We start from the raw sequence: 15,197 nt of genomic DNA on the forward strand, positions 1-15,197 counted from the left end.
TGTACTTCAACTTTAAAAAATTCTGTGACCCCATTAAGGAGTGAGTTCTTTTTTTTTTTTTTTTTTTTTTTTTTAACATCTATTATTTTATCCTAATATTATTTCAGTGCTTTTATGTTGACCTCATTTGGGCAGTTTTTTGTTTTCATATTTTTTGAGCTAGAGTCTTGCTCTGTTGCTCAGGCTGGAGTGCAACGGTGTGATCTCAGTTCACTGCAACCTCTGCCTCCCAGGTTCAAGTGATTCTCATGCCTCAGCTACCCAAGTAGCCAAGCAGCTGGGATTACAGGCATGTGCCACCATGCGCAGCTAATTTTTCTATTTTTAGTAGAGACGAAGTTTCACCATGTTGGTCAGGCTGGTCTCAGACTCCTGGCCTCAAGTGATCCACCCTCCTTGGTCTCCCAAAGTGCTGGGATTATAGGCACGTGCCACTGCGCCAGGCCAGTGCAGTTATTTTTTGTAGTTAGCTATTTCAGATATATTGGTAGTATAACTATGTATATATCATCCCTTTAAAACAATGTTTTCTATTTCTATCTTCTTTATATCAATTAGGCCAACTATTTATTAATTTTTATTATCTTTTCAAAGATCAGCTGGGTCCAGTGGTTCACACCTGTAACCCAGCAATTTGGGAGGCCAAAGTGGGAAGACTGCCTAAGCTGAGACGTTCGAGACCAGCCTGGAAAACATGGTGAGACTTCATCTCTAAAAAATTCAAAAAATTAGCCAGATGTGGTGATGCATGCCTGTAGGCCCCATTACTCAGGAGGCTGAGGTAGGAGGATGGGTTGAGCCTGGGAGATGGAGGCTGCAGTGAGCTGTGATCACTCCACTGCACTCCAGTTTAAGAGCAAGACCTTGTCTCAAAAAAAAACAAAAACAAAGATCAAACTTTTTAGTTCCTATTATTTTTACGTTTTACTTATCTGATCTTACCAAATCCAATGTACACTAAATATTTAATAAATGTCTATTAAATTATAAAGTTAGAGGCCGGGCACAGTGGTTCACACCTGTAATCCCAGCACTTTGGGAGGCCAAGGCAGGCAGATCACAAGGTCAGGAGATCAAGACCATCTTGGCCAACATGGTAAAACCCTGTCTCTACCAAAACTACAAAAATTAGCTGGGTGTGTGCCTGTAATCCCAGCTACTCGAGAGGCTGAGTAAGGCAGAAGAATCGCTTGAAGCAGGGAGTCGGAGGTTGCGGTGAGCTGAGATCGTGCCACTGCACTCCAGCCTGGCAACAGAACAAGACTCTGTCTCAAAAATAAATAAATAAATAATTTTTTAAAAATTATAAAGCTGGTCTTTTTGTATTGTTAATATAAATCTCCAAGGTCCATTTTCTCTTATAACTGTGGCCCAATTTTTTTTTCTTTTTAAAAAAATTTTCCTTATTTTTTATAATATGGAATGCTTCACCAATTTGCATGTCATCCTTACACAGTGGCAATGCTAATCTTTTCTGCATTGGTCCACTTTTAGAATATATGCTGCTGAATGAAGCAAGCACTCTATCCCAATTTTTAAAATACATTATCACTATATTTCTTTAATTTTCAAATAAACTCATATTATGTACACATTTCTATAGCCTGCTACATGCAGTTAACAGTAGTATAAAGCACATTCTCACATTTGAATTCTACAACCTAATATCACTTTTCAGATGGTAGATTGATGACTCAAATCCAGATTTCCTGATGCTAGATCTTGAGCTTTTTTTCTTTTTTTGAGACAGGGTCTCATTCTGTTGCCCAGGCTGAAGCGCAGTGGCACGATCTTGGCTCATTGCAACCTCTGCCTCCTGGGTTCAAGCGATTCTCCCACCTCAACCTCCCAAGTAGCTGGGAGTACAGGCACATGCCACCAGGCCCAGCTAATTTTTTGTATTTTTAGTAGAGACAGGGTTTCATCATGTTGACCACGTTGGTCTCAAATTCCTGGCCTCAAGTATCCACCCACCTCGGCCTCCCAAAGTGCTGGGATTACAGGTATGAGCCACTGCGCCCCACCTTGAGCTCTTTCTATTATGCTGACTCTCAATGTCCAATCTGACTCAGGTTTTAAGAAAGTATTTAAAAATTATCTCCAAGATGCATCTGTTTTAGATGAGTTCACCTTTATGTATACTTTTATGTATCAGTGAATACAATGTATAAAATTTTTAATTATCTTACAAAACTATATATTCAAAATTTCAATTTATTTGTTCCAAGTTATATTTAGCTTTTAAACTTTTATCTTAAGGAAACAAATTTTGTTGTAAGCATTTATTTATTTATTATTTACTTATTTATTTATTTTGAGACAGAGTGTCACTCTGTAGCCCAGGCTGGAGTGCAGTGGCGCGATCTCAGCTCACTGCAAGCTCCACCTCCCAGGTTCATGCCATTCTCCTGCCTCAGCCTCCCGAAGCTGGGACTACAGGTGCCCGCCACGATGCCTGGCAAATTTTTGGTATTTTTAGTAGAGACGGGGTTTCACCGTGTTAGCCAGGATGGTCTCAATCTCCTGACCTCGTGATCTGACCGCCTTGGCCTCCTAAAATGCTGGGATTACAGGCGTGAGCCACCATGCCCGGCCTATTTATTTTTAATTTATTGTTGTTTTGAGACGGAGTCTCATTCTGTTGCCCAGGCTGGAGTACAATGGCACGATCTCGGCTCACTGCAACCTCCACATCCCAGGTTCAAACGATTCTCCTGCTTCAGCCACCTGAGTAGCTGGGACTACAGGTGCACACCACCACGCCTGGATAATTTTTGTATTTTTAGTAGAGACAGGCTTTCACCATATTGGCCAGGTTGGTCTCAAACTCCTGACCTCAACTGATCCGCCCGCCTTGGCCTCACAAAGTGCTGGGATTATAGGCATGAGCTACCATACCTGGCCTGTTGTTGTAAGCATTTAAAGTTTACATTTTATAGCTATAGAATTTTCTTTTCCACAATTGTTGTTACTTAAGTTTTCAATGTAGCATCTATTTGAGTGTTTTCTACCTATGGGCTTATTCAAGTACTTAAAAGAAGCTCATCTAGAATCTCACATATAAAATGATGAAATTATGCTAAATGAATAGTTCCCAAGCTAGGGTCCCTACACATCTCAGTTTTCATGAAGGTAATAAAAACAATCTGAAAGCAGACTGTGGGCCACCATGTCCGGCCAAAAGTATAAGTTTGTAAATGAAAACCAAGGGCAGTGCAAGGGCTAGATAGAAACCAATAAATCTACAAGTGCTGAGGGTTTCTCAGGAGCTCTCCCAGAGCACCACCTGGTGGACGTCTGGCAACTTTTACCAGTATCAATAAGGAGATGGACACAAGGTTACTCAAAAATCCCGTGGAAACTCTCTAAAGTTGCTGCCATCATTAGCTGACTACACATACCTGGATGAGGTCCAAGATTCCAAGTTCACTCTCTGAGGAATCCACACAAAATACAAAGTAGAGGGTAGCATAGTGTCGGTAGATCAGTTTGTAGTCAGAGCCACCAATCAAACTGCAGAAGATGGGAAACATTTAAATGCCCACAGCTTAATTAAACACATCAAAAAGGAGCCTTGTGCCAAAGAATGAGAAAGGGCCCACTGGAAAGGAGAAGGCCAGATGCTAGAAGCAGGCCATTCTTACTAGGTGAATGGCAACCAAGTTTGGCAGAGGTACCTAAAGCCACCTTACCTTACCTTTTCTCCTGCCTATCCTCCCAGGGACCGATCATCCAAATGAGCGATATCAGAAGCACAGTAATTGAACTGCGCCCCCAGAGAGAATTGTGTCTCTCCCTGAGCAGATCATGGTGAGACCAGTTACAGTTGCATCAAGTATCCACCTGACACTTGAGTACTGCCAGAAGATGCAATAATGAAGGGCACTCACAAGTGGATATATGGGGAGAAAAATGAAGCTGACAGTTTACCTTCCACCCTCCAAGAAGTTACAGATGTTGTCATCCCGCTTGAGGACTAAATGGAAAGTCTCTCGAACAATCTGCTGTTGAATTTCTTCTGGCTATGGAACAAAAAGATAAGTGAATCAGTGGGCAGGCCTGAAAAACTACATCCCATCCATGGGGATGGACAGGGAAGAAGTATTTCTAAGCTGGGAACATCTAAACATTTAGTACTTGTTTCTAGAAATGATAAAAATGATGAGGAAAAAATAAGAGTGAATCTATGAAAAATGGATGACAAGGCTCTGATACAGGAATTAAGATAGGGTATATTTACCTAAATATCTAAGTCACTAACCATTACTGTCCTATAGGTAAGCTGATATTTAAACAAGAAAAGGAACATTGATAAACTCTCATACAAAGTCAGAGAATAACTAGAAGGCCTGATCCTGAAATATTTTGTCTTCCCCTGGAAAACATCTGTGACAAGTATATAATAAATCTCAACAGGTCTAACATTTTAAGAAAGTCAAGATGTGGGCCAGGTACGGTGGCTCACGCCTGAAATCCCAGCACTTTGGGAGGCCGAGGGGAGTGGATTACAAGGTCAGGAGTTCGAGACCAGCCTGACCAACATGGAGAAACCCCATCTCTACTAAAAATACAAAATTAGCCGGGCGTGGTGGCACATGCCTGTAATCCCAGCTACTTGGGAGGCTGAGGCAGGAGAATTGCTTGAACCCAGGAAACAGAGGTTACAGTGAGCTGAGATCACGCCACTGCACTCCAGCCTGAGCGAAAGAGTGAGACTCTATCTCAAAAAAAAAAGAAGGTCAAGAAGTAATCATGTAAATGTTTTAAAAAGTTGTATTGGCAAATACAGCTGCCATCTTTTGTACTGGTAATATAGATACTACATATAAGATGCTGTGTTACTCATCAACAAAGTATTATTGAGAAAAATAGATCACAGATTAAAATTCTGAACAATCAGAGAGCTACAAATAAAATGTTTTATTATTATTTTTTTAGACTGAGTCTTGTTCTGTTGCCCAGGCAGTGGTGCGATTACAGCTCATTGCAACCTCCAACCCCGGGTTTAAGCGATTCTCCTGCCTCAGCCTCCCCAGTGGCTGAGATTACAGGCATGCGCCACCATGCCCCACTAATTTTTGTATTTATAGTAGAGATGGGGTTTCACCATGTTGGTCAGGCTGATCTTGAACTCCTAACCTCATGGTGATCCACATGCCTTGGCCTCCCAAAGTGCTGGGATTACAGGCGTGAGCCACCATGTCTGGCCTTATTTTTTCACTTACTATGTGCATAACAAAGCTCAACTCTGATGAAATCACTTTGATAACTCACCTTTGATTTCTAATTATACATATGAGTTTCAGAAGAAGTATGGTTAAAAAGGGTAACGAGAGGGAGAAACCAGCAATTAAGACAGAAAATAATTTAAAGCTCTAGACCATTGCTTCTCAAATCTTAATTTGCAATGAATCAGCTGTGAATGTTGTTAAAATACAGATTCGGATTTAGCAGGTATAGGTTAAATCCTGAGATGCAAGTCTAGTAAGCACCCAGACAATACCATTTCTGTTGGTCTGGGGACCACACTTTGAGTAACAAAGCATAAGAAAACCTTAAATTGGACTTGCCCCAAGAGTTAGAAAATAGGTTCAAGTAATTTTAATCCCTTTTTTTCTACAGCCCTGAATTTAGCTTTGAAAGGGTTAGTTATTTAAAAGAAACAGAGAGGGGAAAAAACAGGGAAAACGTAATTGTGGGGAAATTACTTTGACTCACATGGGTATGGAATGGCTCACAGTATTTACTGAATGAATGAAAACTTGCTAATCATTGGTCACTACAAATTTGAGTAAATCAATCACTATTTTCCTCATTTCCATTTAAAGAACAAAGCTCACAGATGACAGGATGCTGTAAGGAACTAAGTCTATATACTGCAAAATACGAAACATGCTAAACATCAGCACTTTTTAAAACTGAAAACACATCTTTTGAACTAAAGCCTTTTATCTGACTCTGGGGGAAGTGGCAGCAGTGGGAAATGGTATGAAATGATGAGGCTACCTAATTTCTAGTTCAGTAAAAAGGTAAACTACCAATTGCTTACATGCCTCAGTGATTTTAATAACCCCTCATATCATTTTAGTACTCTGTAGTTTTCAAGGTACTTTCATCTATGAGCTCATGAGGTCTTATAAAAATCCTATGATCTCCAAAGATACATGAATGGTCAATAAGCACATGAAAAGATGCTCAACATCATTAGTCATTTTGGAAATTAAAATCAAAACCACAATAAGCCAGGTGCAGTGGCTCACACCTGTAATCCCAGCACTTTGGGAGGCCAAGACGGGCAGATTACTTGAGGTCAGCAGTTCAAGACCAGCCTGGCCAATATAGCAAAACCCCATCTCTACTAAAAATACAAAAATTAGCCAGGCATGGTGGCGGGCACCTGTAATCCCAGCTACTTAGGAGGCTGAGGCAGGAGAATCACTTGAACCCGGGAGGCAGAGGTTGCAGTGAGCCGAGATCACGCCACTGCAGCCTGGGAGACAGAGCAAGACTCAGTCTCGGGGGGAAAAAAAAGCCACAATGAGATACCACTTTATACCCACTAAAATGTCTTTAATCAAAAAATAAATAAATAAATAAATAACGAATGGCAGGGATGTGAAGAAAATGGAATCCTTATACATTGCTGATGGAAATGTAAAATGGTGCAGCCACTTGGAAAGTTTGTCAAATAGTTTGCAGTTTCTCACAGTGTTCACCATAGTTACCATATGATCCAGCAATTCTACTCCTGGGTATATAACCAAGAGAAATGAAGTCATAAGTCCACATAAAAACTTGCACAAGAATGTTCATAGCAGCATTAGTTAGAAGAGCCAAAAACTAGAAACATCAGCTTATAAACAGACAATCAAAATATGGCATACCCATATAATGCAATATTATTAAGCAATAAAAGAAATGAAGATCAGATACATGCTACAACATGGATGAATCTTGAAAACATTATACTACATGAAACATGGCAGACACAAAAAAACCCACTTATTTATGATTTCATTTATATGCAACGGAATAGGCAAATTCCATCTGCCACTCTGGAGTAGGCAAATTCCATCTGCCACTCTGGAATAGTCAAATTCCATTTGCCATTCTAGAACAGGCGAATTTAGAGGGAAAGAGACTCTCTAGGGCTGGGACAGTCATGGAGAAATAGGCAATGAGTGCTAATGGGCAGAGGTTTCTTTTCGGGGTGATGAAAATGATCTAAAATTGATTGTGGTGATGGTTGTGCAGCTTCTGTGAACGTGCTAAAAAACACTGAACTGTCCCCTTTAAATAGGTAAACTGGGGCCGGACACAGTGGCTCATGCCTGTAATCCCAGCACTTTGGGAGGCTGAGTCCGGTGGATTGCTTGAGCCCAGGAGTTCAAGACTAGCCTGGGCAACATAGAAAGACTCCATCTCTATAAGTAAATAACGTAAAATAAATAAGTAAATAGTATGGCATGTTAGTTTTATCTCAATAACCCTGTTAGAAAAAAACTAGGGGGGAATCTGTATACACACACATGCAAATACAAATAGTTATGTTGAATACTCATATTTTTACCTCGACGTAATCTACTTAATTAAATGTAATCTAGCTTTAAAAATCTTATGAAGGAGTAAAATTAGTTTTTCATTTCTGATTGACAAAAGACAGAATAAAAGTCTGAAAAGGGTTTATTAACTTGTCAATAGACGCAAGAGTAGAAAAGGTGGAGCTGAAGCCGGAATACGTTTTCTGACTCTTTCCCCTCTTCAGTTTCGCCAGTACCCCAATTATATAACATTTTGAAACCCCGCCATGAAGAAATAAAATACTGGAAGACAGGAAGCAAATACTGATGTTTATGTGTTTGCAAAGGAACGTGTTGGGAAAATTCAAATTTACATAATCACTTATTGAGCCCTTATGCAGCAGCATTTATAATTTCTCATCATGTTTCCACTTTTAAACTAAAATTTTCTTCAACCCTACAGAGTGAAGGGTATCTAGTCTCTGGAAAGTCCCAGCCACACTGAAGCAAAATAATTCCAAATAAAGAACTTTTCCAGACCCTTTGGCTATAACAAAAACTTTCAGAAACTTAATATTTCTTCCTCATGAAACTGTGGTCAACAACCAAAAAGATGACAGAACGTGACTTCAATCATTCAAGTTCTCAACGAGGCACACTCCCCACTGTCGCTTCTATCTCGTTCCCAGAGACCCAAGGGAAAATGTCACAAAATGGCACAGAAATGCCAGGATCCAGAAAAGGGTCAGAAAGAGCGGGGGCAGTAGGGCGGGAGACAGAATGCCTGGCACCGGCCTGCGCCCAGGTTAAGTGCTTAAGAAGGGTGAGGGTCATGCACGGTGCAGGAGCCCCAGGTGACCAAGGAGCGGTGCCCCCGGGCGCCCAGAGGCCAAAGAGGAGGGAAGAGATAGTGGGCACCCTCAACGGGCGTGGTGAAGCCGGGCCGCACTCACGAAACGCTGGTAGAAGCGGACTAGCCGCGGCTTTCCATGGTTGTTGAAAACCAGAATCGCCTGAATCATCTTTGCCGGCCACGGTTCTCTCAGCACCGGCTACTCCCAGAAATCGCCTCCTTCCGCCACAACACGGCCACTTCCGGTTGGTGCGCTGCTGAGAGCGGCACTCGGAAACTTGGCCCCGGCACCCAGGAGCCCTAGCACCCAAGGGTCCGGCCTCTTTGACGCCCTGGAGAAGGCGGCGGGGTCCCCTGCGGACTGCAGGTGCGGGTGCCCAGGAGCGTGGTCACCTCAACCAGCGTCAGTTGGCCGGTCAGGATGCGAATCCGGATCTATGTCCCTCGCCAAGACCGACAGCTGGCCCCAGAAGCCGAAACTTGACCACCAGCCGGGTTGCCAACACAGAGAGGCGGCGCGAGCGTGCCTTTCTCGCCGTCCGCTCCAAAACCTGTACCCCCGCCTTCCCCTTAGCGCTCGCAGAACGTTCCGCGGAGTGGAGACGCCGGTCACTCGGCCGTTCCTCGGTTAAGGAACGTTTCGTTCATTTTTATTTTTCAGTATTACAATGCTGCAGTGAATTACGTAGCTGTCTCTCCGTGCATATGGGCTGTTCCTCCATGGTAGACGGTGAATGGTGGAATTAAAGAATTTTTAGTCCTTTTCCTTTAAAATCCCAAATCAATCAAGTTCTTATTTTTGTTTGTTCTTTTAATGACCCAGTGTGGGTAAGGTGGAGCACGTTCGTATACTGCAGATGGAGCAGCGGATACAGCTGCAAATCGATCCAGGGGACTGTTTGGCAATATGGATCAGAAGCCTTTAAAATATGTAACAGTCCAGGCCCGGGGGCTCACGCCTGTAATCCCAGCACTTTGGGAGGCTGAGGCGGGTGGCTCACTTGAGGTCAGCAGTTCGAGACCAGCCTGGCCAACATGGTGAAACCCCGCCTCTACTAAATTACAAAAATTAGCCGGGTGTGGTGGTGCGCGCCTGTAGTCCCAGATATTTGGGACTCAGATACCCAGATACTTAGTCCCGGGACTGAGGCAGGAGAATGGCTTGAACCCGGAAGGCGGAGGTTGCAGTGAACCGAGATTGCGCCACTGCACTCCAGCCTGGGCGACAGAGGGAGACTCTGTCTCCAAAAAAAAAAACTCTCTCTCTCTCTCTCTCTATATATATATGTGTGTGTATATATATATTTATTTATTTATTTAACATTAGACTCAGCGTTTCCAGCTCTGGAATTTATAATAAAATGATTGTGGATGTGTGAGAAGATTTAGCCTCAGGAACATACATTTCTGCCAGAGTATCTTTAGAACAGTAAAATAAAAAAGAAGAAAAAAATATATATCTCAGCAGTGTTATTACAGGGGAAAATGGGAAAAAAATTATTACAAAAATGAGAAATTGGTTAAGTGCATTGTTCTACATGAATATGAGAAATATTAAATAGCTAATAAAAATCATGCTGGGAAAGATTTATGATACAGAAGTGTTCATGACATCTGTTAAGCCAAAAGATTACACGAAGTCTGCACAGGGACAACCCACTTTGCACAAGATTGGCGGCAAATACACCAAAATATGAATAATGTATCTGATGGAATGGCAGAGTCAGGGTGGTTTGATTTGTACAGGCCCCTGGAACCACGCTGCCCTGATTCAAAGCATGGTTCTGCGGACTGCCTGGGCACCCTGGGCAAGTTTCTTCATCTGTAGAAAAGGTGTAATATCAGTTTCCTAAACTGGAAAGTGAGTCTACTGACTGCAGACAGTTGTTATAAACACAAAAGGAGTTATTATAATATTTGTAAGCACTTGGAACAGTGCATGGCACATAACTGAGTACCACATAAGTGATTTTAAAACATCTTTGGGTGGTAGGATTATCAAGTTTTCCTTTTATTCCTTCAAAGAAATATGTGCTACTTTTGCAGCTAGAGTTTTGGGGTTTGCTTGTTTGTTTTTTCAGAGACAGGGTCTTACCCAGATTGGAGTGCAGTGGCACAGTCATACCTCACTGTAACCTCAAACTGCTGGCCTCAGGCGATCCTCCAGCCTCAGCCTCCCAAACCCCCACAATGCCTGGTCCAGCGTTTTTTTGTTTTTGTTTGTTTGTTTGTTTGTTTGAGATGGAGTCTCTGTTGCCCAGGCTGGAGTGCAGTGGCATGATCTTGGCTCACTGCAACCTCCGTCTCCCGGGTTCAAACAATTCTCCTGCTTCAGCCTCCCCAGTAGCTGAGATTACAGGCGCATGCCACCATGCCCAGCAAATTTTTGTATTTTTAGTAGAGATGGGGTTTCACCACACTGGCCAGGCTGGTCTCAAACTCCTGACCTCAAGTGATTCACCCATCTCCGTGTCCCGAAGTGCTGGGATTACAGGCGTGAGCCACTGCACTTGGCATGGCCCAGTTTTTAAATAAATAAAAACCCAAAGTCAGTTGCACTGAAACTTGACAAAAATGTTTAAAATGTTGAGGAAAAATATCAAAGAAAATTCTGAAACAGAATTATGAAGAACTAGCTCTGCCAACTATTAAAACCTACTTTGATGGTTCAAATTGTAATTATAGGAAGACTAACTGAAATACTATAAATAATTTAGGCACAAAATAATTTTAATATGTGATGTAGGAGTGGGAAGGAATTCAGTAAATACTATTAGGATAAACTGGTTAGCAATTTGAAAATAAGTAGTTAAGTATAAAACCAGATAATAACCTAAATAGAAGAAAACGAAATTGAATAATATCCAAAAATCTGCATTAGCTTAGAAGCAATAAAAATCACAAAACATCAATAGATATATAAAGATTTTTTATGAAAAGAATTATTTAATGGAAAAATCATTAAAATATGGCAAATGGTTACATTTAAAATACAAATAACTCTGATAAACAGGTATCACTCCCCATCTCCCCAGTAGATAAATGGACAAAAAAACTGAATAACAAAGGGAGAAATACAGCTAGGAAAAGGAAAAAATGTTTAAGCTCACTATAAGTGGGGGGAAAGGCAAATTAAAATATATTAAAATAGGCCGGGTGCGGTGGCTCACGCCTGTAATCCCAGCACATTGGGAGGCTGAGGCGGGTGGGTCACGAGGTCAGGAGATTGAGACCATCCTATCTAACATGGTGAAAACCTGTCTTTACTAAAAACACAAAAAAATTAGCCAGGCGTGGTGGTGGGTGCCTGTAGTCCCAGCTAATCAGGAGGCTGAGGCAGGAGAAAGGCGTGAACCTGGGAGACGGAGGTTGCAGTGAGCCGAGATCGCACCACTGCACTCCAGCCTGGGCGACAGAGTGAGACTCCGGCTCAAAAAAAAAAAACTGTGTGTGTGTGTGTGTGTGTGTGTGTGTGTGTGTGTGTATAATTTTCACCTTATCCAAAGTCATTTTTAAAATGTTTTCATACCCAATTCTGACAAGGGCAGCATAAAAATGGTTCTCCCCTACATTGCTGGTGAAATTATGGTTTAGAACAACTCTTTTGGGAAGCAATTTGGCAATATAACAAGAACTTTACAAAAGATTTCTAGATTCTCAGTAATATGACTCCTGGGAATCTGCTCCTAAAGAAATAACCCAAAAATATAGTTAGAGGTGGGGAATTAAGGGAACTATATAATTTTCAACATTTTTGGAAACAATCCTGTTAGCCACACAGGGATCAATTTAAATATCCAAAAGTTGGACCATGACGGAACTATCCAGTGGTAGCAATCTTAAAAATAATGGTTGCAGGTGGGCATGGTGGCTCATGCCTGTAATCCCGGCACTTTGGGAGGCTGAGGTGGGAGGATCGCTTGAAGTCAGGAGTTCAAGAAAAGCCTGGCTAACATGGTGAAACCCCGTCTCTACTAAAAACACAAAAAACTAGCCGGGCGTGGTGGCGTGTGCCTGTAATCCCAGCTACTAGGGAGGCTGAGGCAGCAGAATAGCTTGAACCTGGGAGGCAGAGGTTGCAGTGAGCCAAGATCGCGCCATTGCACTCCAGCTTGGGCAAAAAGAGTGAAACTCCATCTCAAAAAAAAGAAGAAAGAAAAATGGTTACAAAGACTATGTAGCAATATGGAAAGTGATTATGTAACATTAATCGAAAAAGTAATATCAAATTTTATGTGTGGGCATAGTGTTACAACAACTACGTACAAGTATTACAGATGTTTTAGAATTTGTCTAGCAGGTTTTCCAGTTTGTACCAGAAAACCCCTATGCAAGTTTACAGAAACCAAAACTATGTACACAAATTACATGCTAAAAAACCCAAACACTAAAAATTATGAACATGACTGAGTGAAACTATGAGTTTTTTTTCCCCTTTAAATATATTTCCTAAGTGCATTGCTATTTATGGAGATTAGTTTAGTCCCTCAAAAATTCTTCCTATATCGTTCGGGCACAGTGGCTCATGCCTGTAATCCCAGCACTTTGGGAGGCCGAGGAGCATGGATCACCTGAGGTCAGGAGTTCAAGACCAGCCTACCCAACATGGTAAAATCCCATCTCCACTAAAAATACAAAATTAGCTGGGTGTGGTGGCACATGCCTATAATCCCAGCTACTTGGGATTATGGTAATACTCCTGCTGAGGCAAGAGAATCTCTTGAACCCGGGAGGTAGAGGTTGCAGTGAGCCAAGATTGAGTCATTGCACTCCAGCCTGGGCAACAAGAAAAAAAAAAAAAAAAAAAAAAAAAAAAAAAAAATTCCCATATGAATGAAGCTCAGAGGATTTTCTTGGTTCTGTTTGAAGATACAAAATAACTGTCAATTTCCATCATTAGGCCCATGGTGAAAGGCAAGCTGGACACTGGTGGAAGAAAAGAAATTCAGATGGATAGAGGAAAGGGACCTCCCAATAAGAAAAGAGTCCAGGCAAGGCGATGGAAGTGGGAGAGTGGCCTGCTCCGGAAACAGCCAGCCCCTCCATGGGACCAACACAGCCCTTCCCAAACTGTTTCTCAGAGCAGCTGTCCCATGAAATGCTCCTCACAAAAACGGGTTCTATGACCAAAGAAATGTGGGAAATACTTAATCATACCCTGTCCTGAAGAGTTACAGTAAATGTTAGTATAGTAAAAGCTCTGGGAAATCCTACAGAAATGTTTGAGTTTAACATTACGTTTGTCCCAACAAATTAGATCATAGAAACACCACTGCTTTTTGTTTCTAGCCCTATTAACAACTTGTGGAATATCCCTCGAGCTGGTCTGAAGGGATCGCCGCAGAGCTCTTAAGGAGGAAGCGAGCCAAGAGAGGAGGGTTGTGATGTTGTGATGAGCTCTGAGTTGTATTAAGAAATTTGAACTTTTCATCTGGGGAGTAATAGGATCCAGTCTAGCTTCTGAAAGCTGCCCCTGCCAGCCACATGGGGGCCCCTGAAAGCAAGGTTTCAGCCCTGCCATATTTGCTCAGCTCCCCACAAGTGTATCTAGGAAGGCTCCTGCCCTGGCTGGGCCTGCCCTAATGCCTGAGCCAGTCCTGACCAGGGCAGGAGGTGCAGCAACATCAGGGGCTTTGGCCTCACCGTCTGCCCATGTAGATGCCCATGCAGCCTCTGAGCCACAGCAGCTTCCCATCTTCTCCCTTCCTAGTCCCTAGCCCTAGGGAAGAGGATTTTGCATCAGTTTCCCTACCTGCTGAGCCTGGGACCCTATTCTTTCTTTCTTTTTTTTCCTTTTTTGAGGCAGAGTCTCACTCTGTCGCCCAGCTCACTGCAACCTCTACCTGCTGGGTTCAAGAAATTCTCATGCCTCAACCTCCCAAGGCATTGGAACTACAGGCACGTGCCACCATGCCTGGCTACTTTTTGTATTTTTTGGTAGAGATGGGGTTTCACTGTGTTGGTCAGGCTGTGTTCGAACTCCTGACCTCAAGTGATCTGCTCACCTCAGCCTTCCAAAGTGCTGAGATTACAGGCGTGAGCTACTGCACCCGGCCCTGGGGCCCTTGTTCTTATCATCAGCCCACTTGGTTTTCCCATCCCTAGGGAGCTGGTTTCAGTTCTCTATACTTCTTAGCCACAGGCTGGGCTCCTCCTAAACAGCAGGTCACCCAGAACCATAACATCACTACTTGTGCACCACAGCACTGCCACTCACCCAGAATCTGGGCATCATTCTTGACCCCTTCGTCTCCTCCCAGGTCCTGTTGATTTTGCCCCCTGAATGCCCCTGAAACCATTCTCTTCTTGTCATCTCCCCTGCCACTGCTATAGCCCAAACCCTCTAGCCTCTCACCCAGGCAACTGCAGCAGTCTCCTAAAGGAGATCCTCGCCTCCAGTTGCTCTGTAGTCAAGTGACCTTTGAAACATAGATCAGATCTCACTCTTCATGGTATCACTGGCTTCCAGGATGTTAAGGGTAAAGTCCCCAAATGCGTGAGGATGCCATGCCCAATCTCCAGCTTCATTTCAAACACCAGCCCCCATTCTCTGAGCTCCAGACACAATGGCCTTTCCCTTTCTGAAGCCCCTCCAAGACACCCCACCTTTTTTGTTGCTTTAGGACCTCTCCTATCGACACACTGGGCCTCCTTGTTTGGAATGGTGACCTGTCCATATAAGTTTGCCATACCCTTTGGGCACAGTGCTTTAGACGGCAGGATGTCTAAAGACACTGGGTGACTCTACCCCCAGTCAGTGTCCCCAGCTATCCTTCTGCTCAACCACCTCCCTGGCCACCCCCATGGTTGAGGTTCCAGCATGG

The 15,197-nt window shown here is 42.9% G+C and overlaps 1 protein-coding gene across 2 annotated transcripts in view; it reads right to left on the reverse strand.

Moving 5' to 3' along the window:
• The window catches only part of LOC105544070 (AP-3 complex subunit sigma-2), a 90,142-nt gene that overhangs the window by 61,460 nt on the left and 13,485 nt on the right, over positions 1–15,197 (reverse strand). Inside the window, exons 1-3 of one of the 2 annotated variants that reach the window (XM_011986335.1) lie at positions 8,474–8,632; positions 3,931–4,022; positions 3,402–3,513 (exon numbers count right to left, since the gene is read on the reverse strand). In XM_011986335.1, coding sequence (XP_011841725.1) covers positions 3,402–3,513; positions 3,931–4,022; positions 8,474–8,542 — 273 coding nt within the window. In that variant the 5' untranslated portion in view covers positions 8,543–8,632. Of the gene's footprint in view, positions 1–3,401; positions 3,514–3,930; positions 4,023–8,473; positions 8,633–15,197 lie in introns of those variants that run through there. The other variant, XM_011986334.1, reaches the window with a different exon arrangement.

The sequence above is a fragment of the Mandrillus leucophaeus genome, unplaced genomic scaffold (assembly GCF_000951045.1).
Source record: "Mandrillus leucophaeus isolate KB7577 unplaced genomic scaffold, Mleu.le_1.0 Scaffold297, whole genome shotgun sequence".
Taxonomy (NCBI): domain Eukaryota; kingdom Metazoa; phylum Chordata; class Mammalia; order Primates; family Cercopithecidae; genus Mandrillus; species Mandrillus leucophaeus.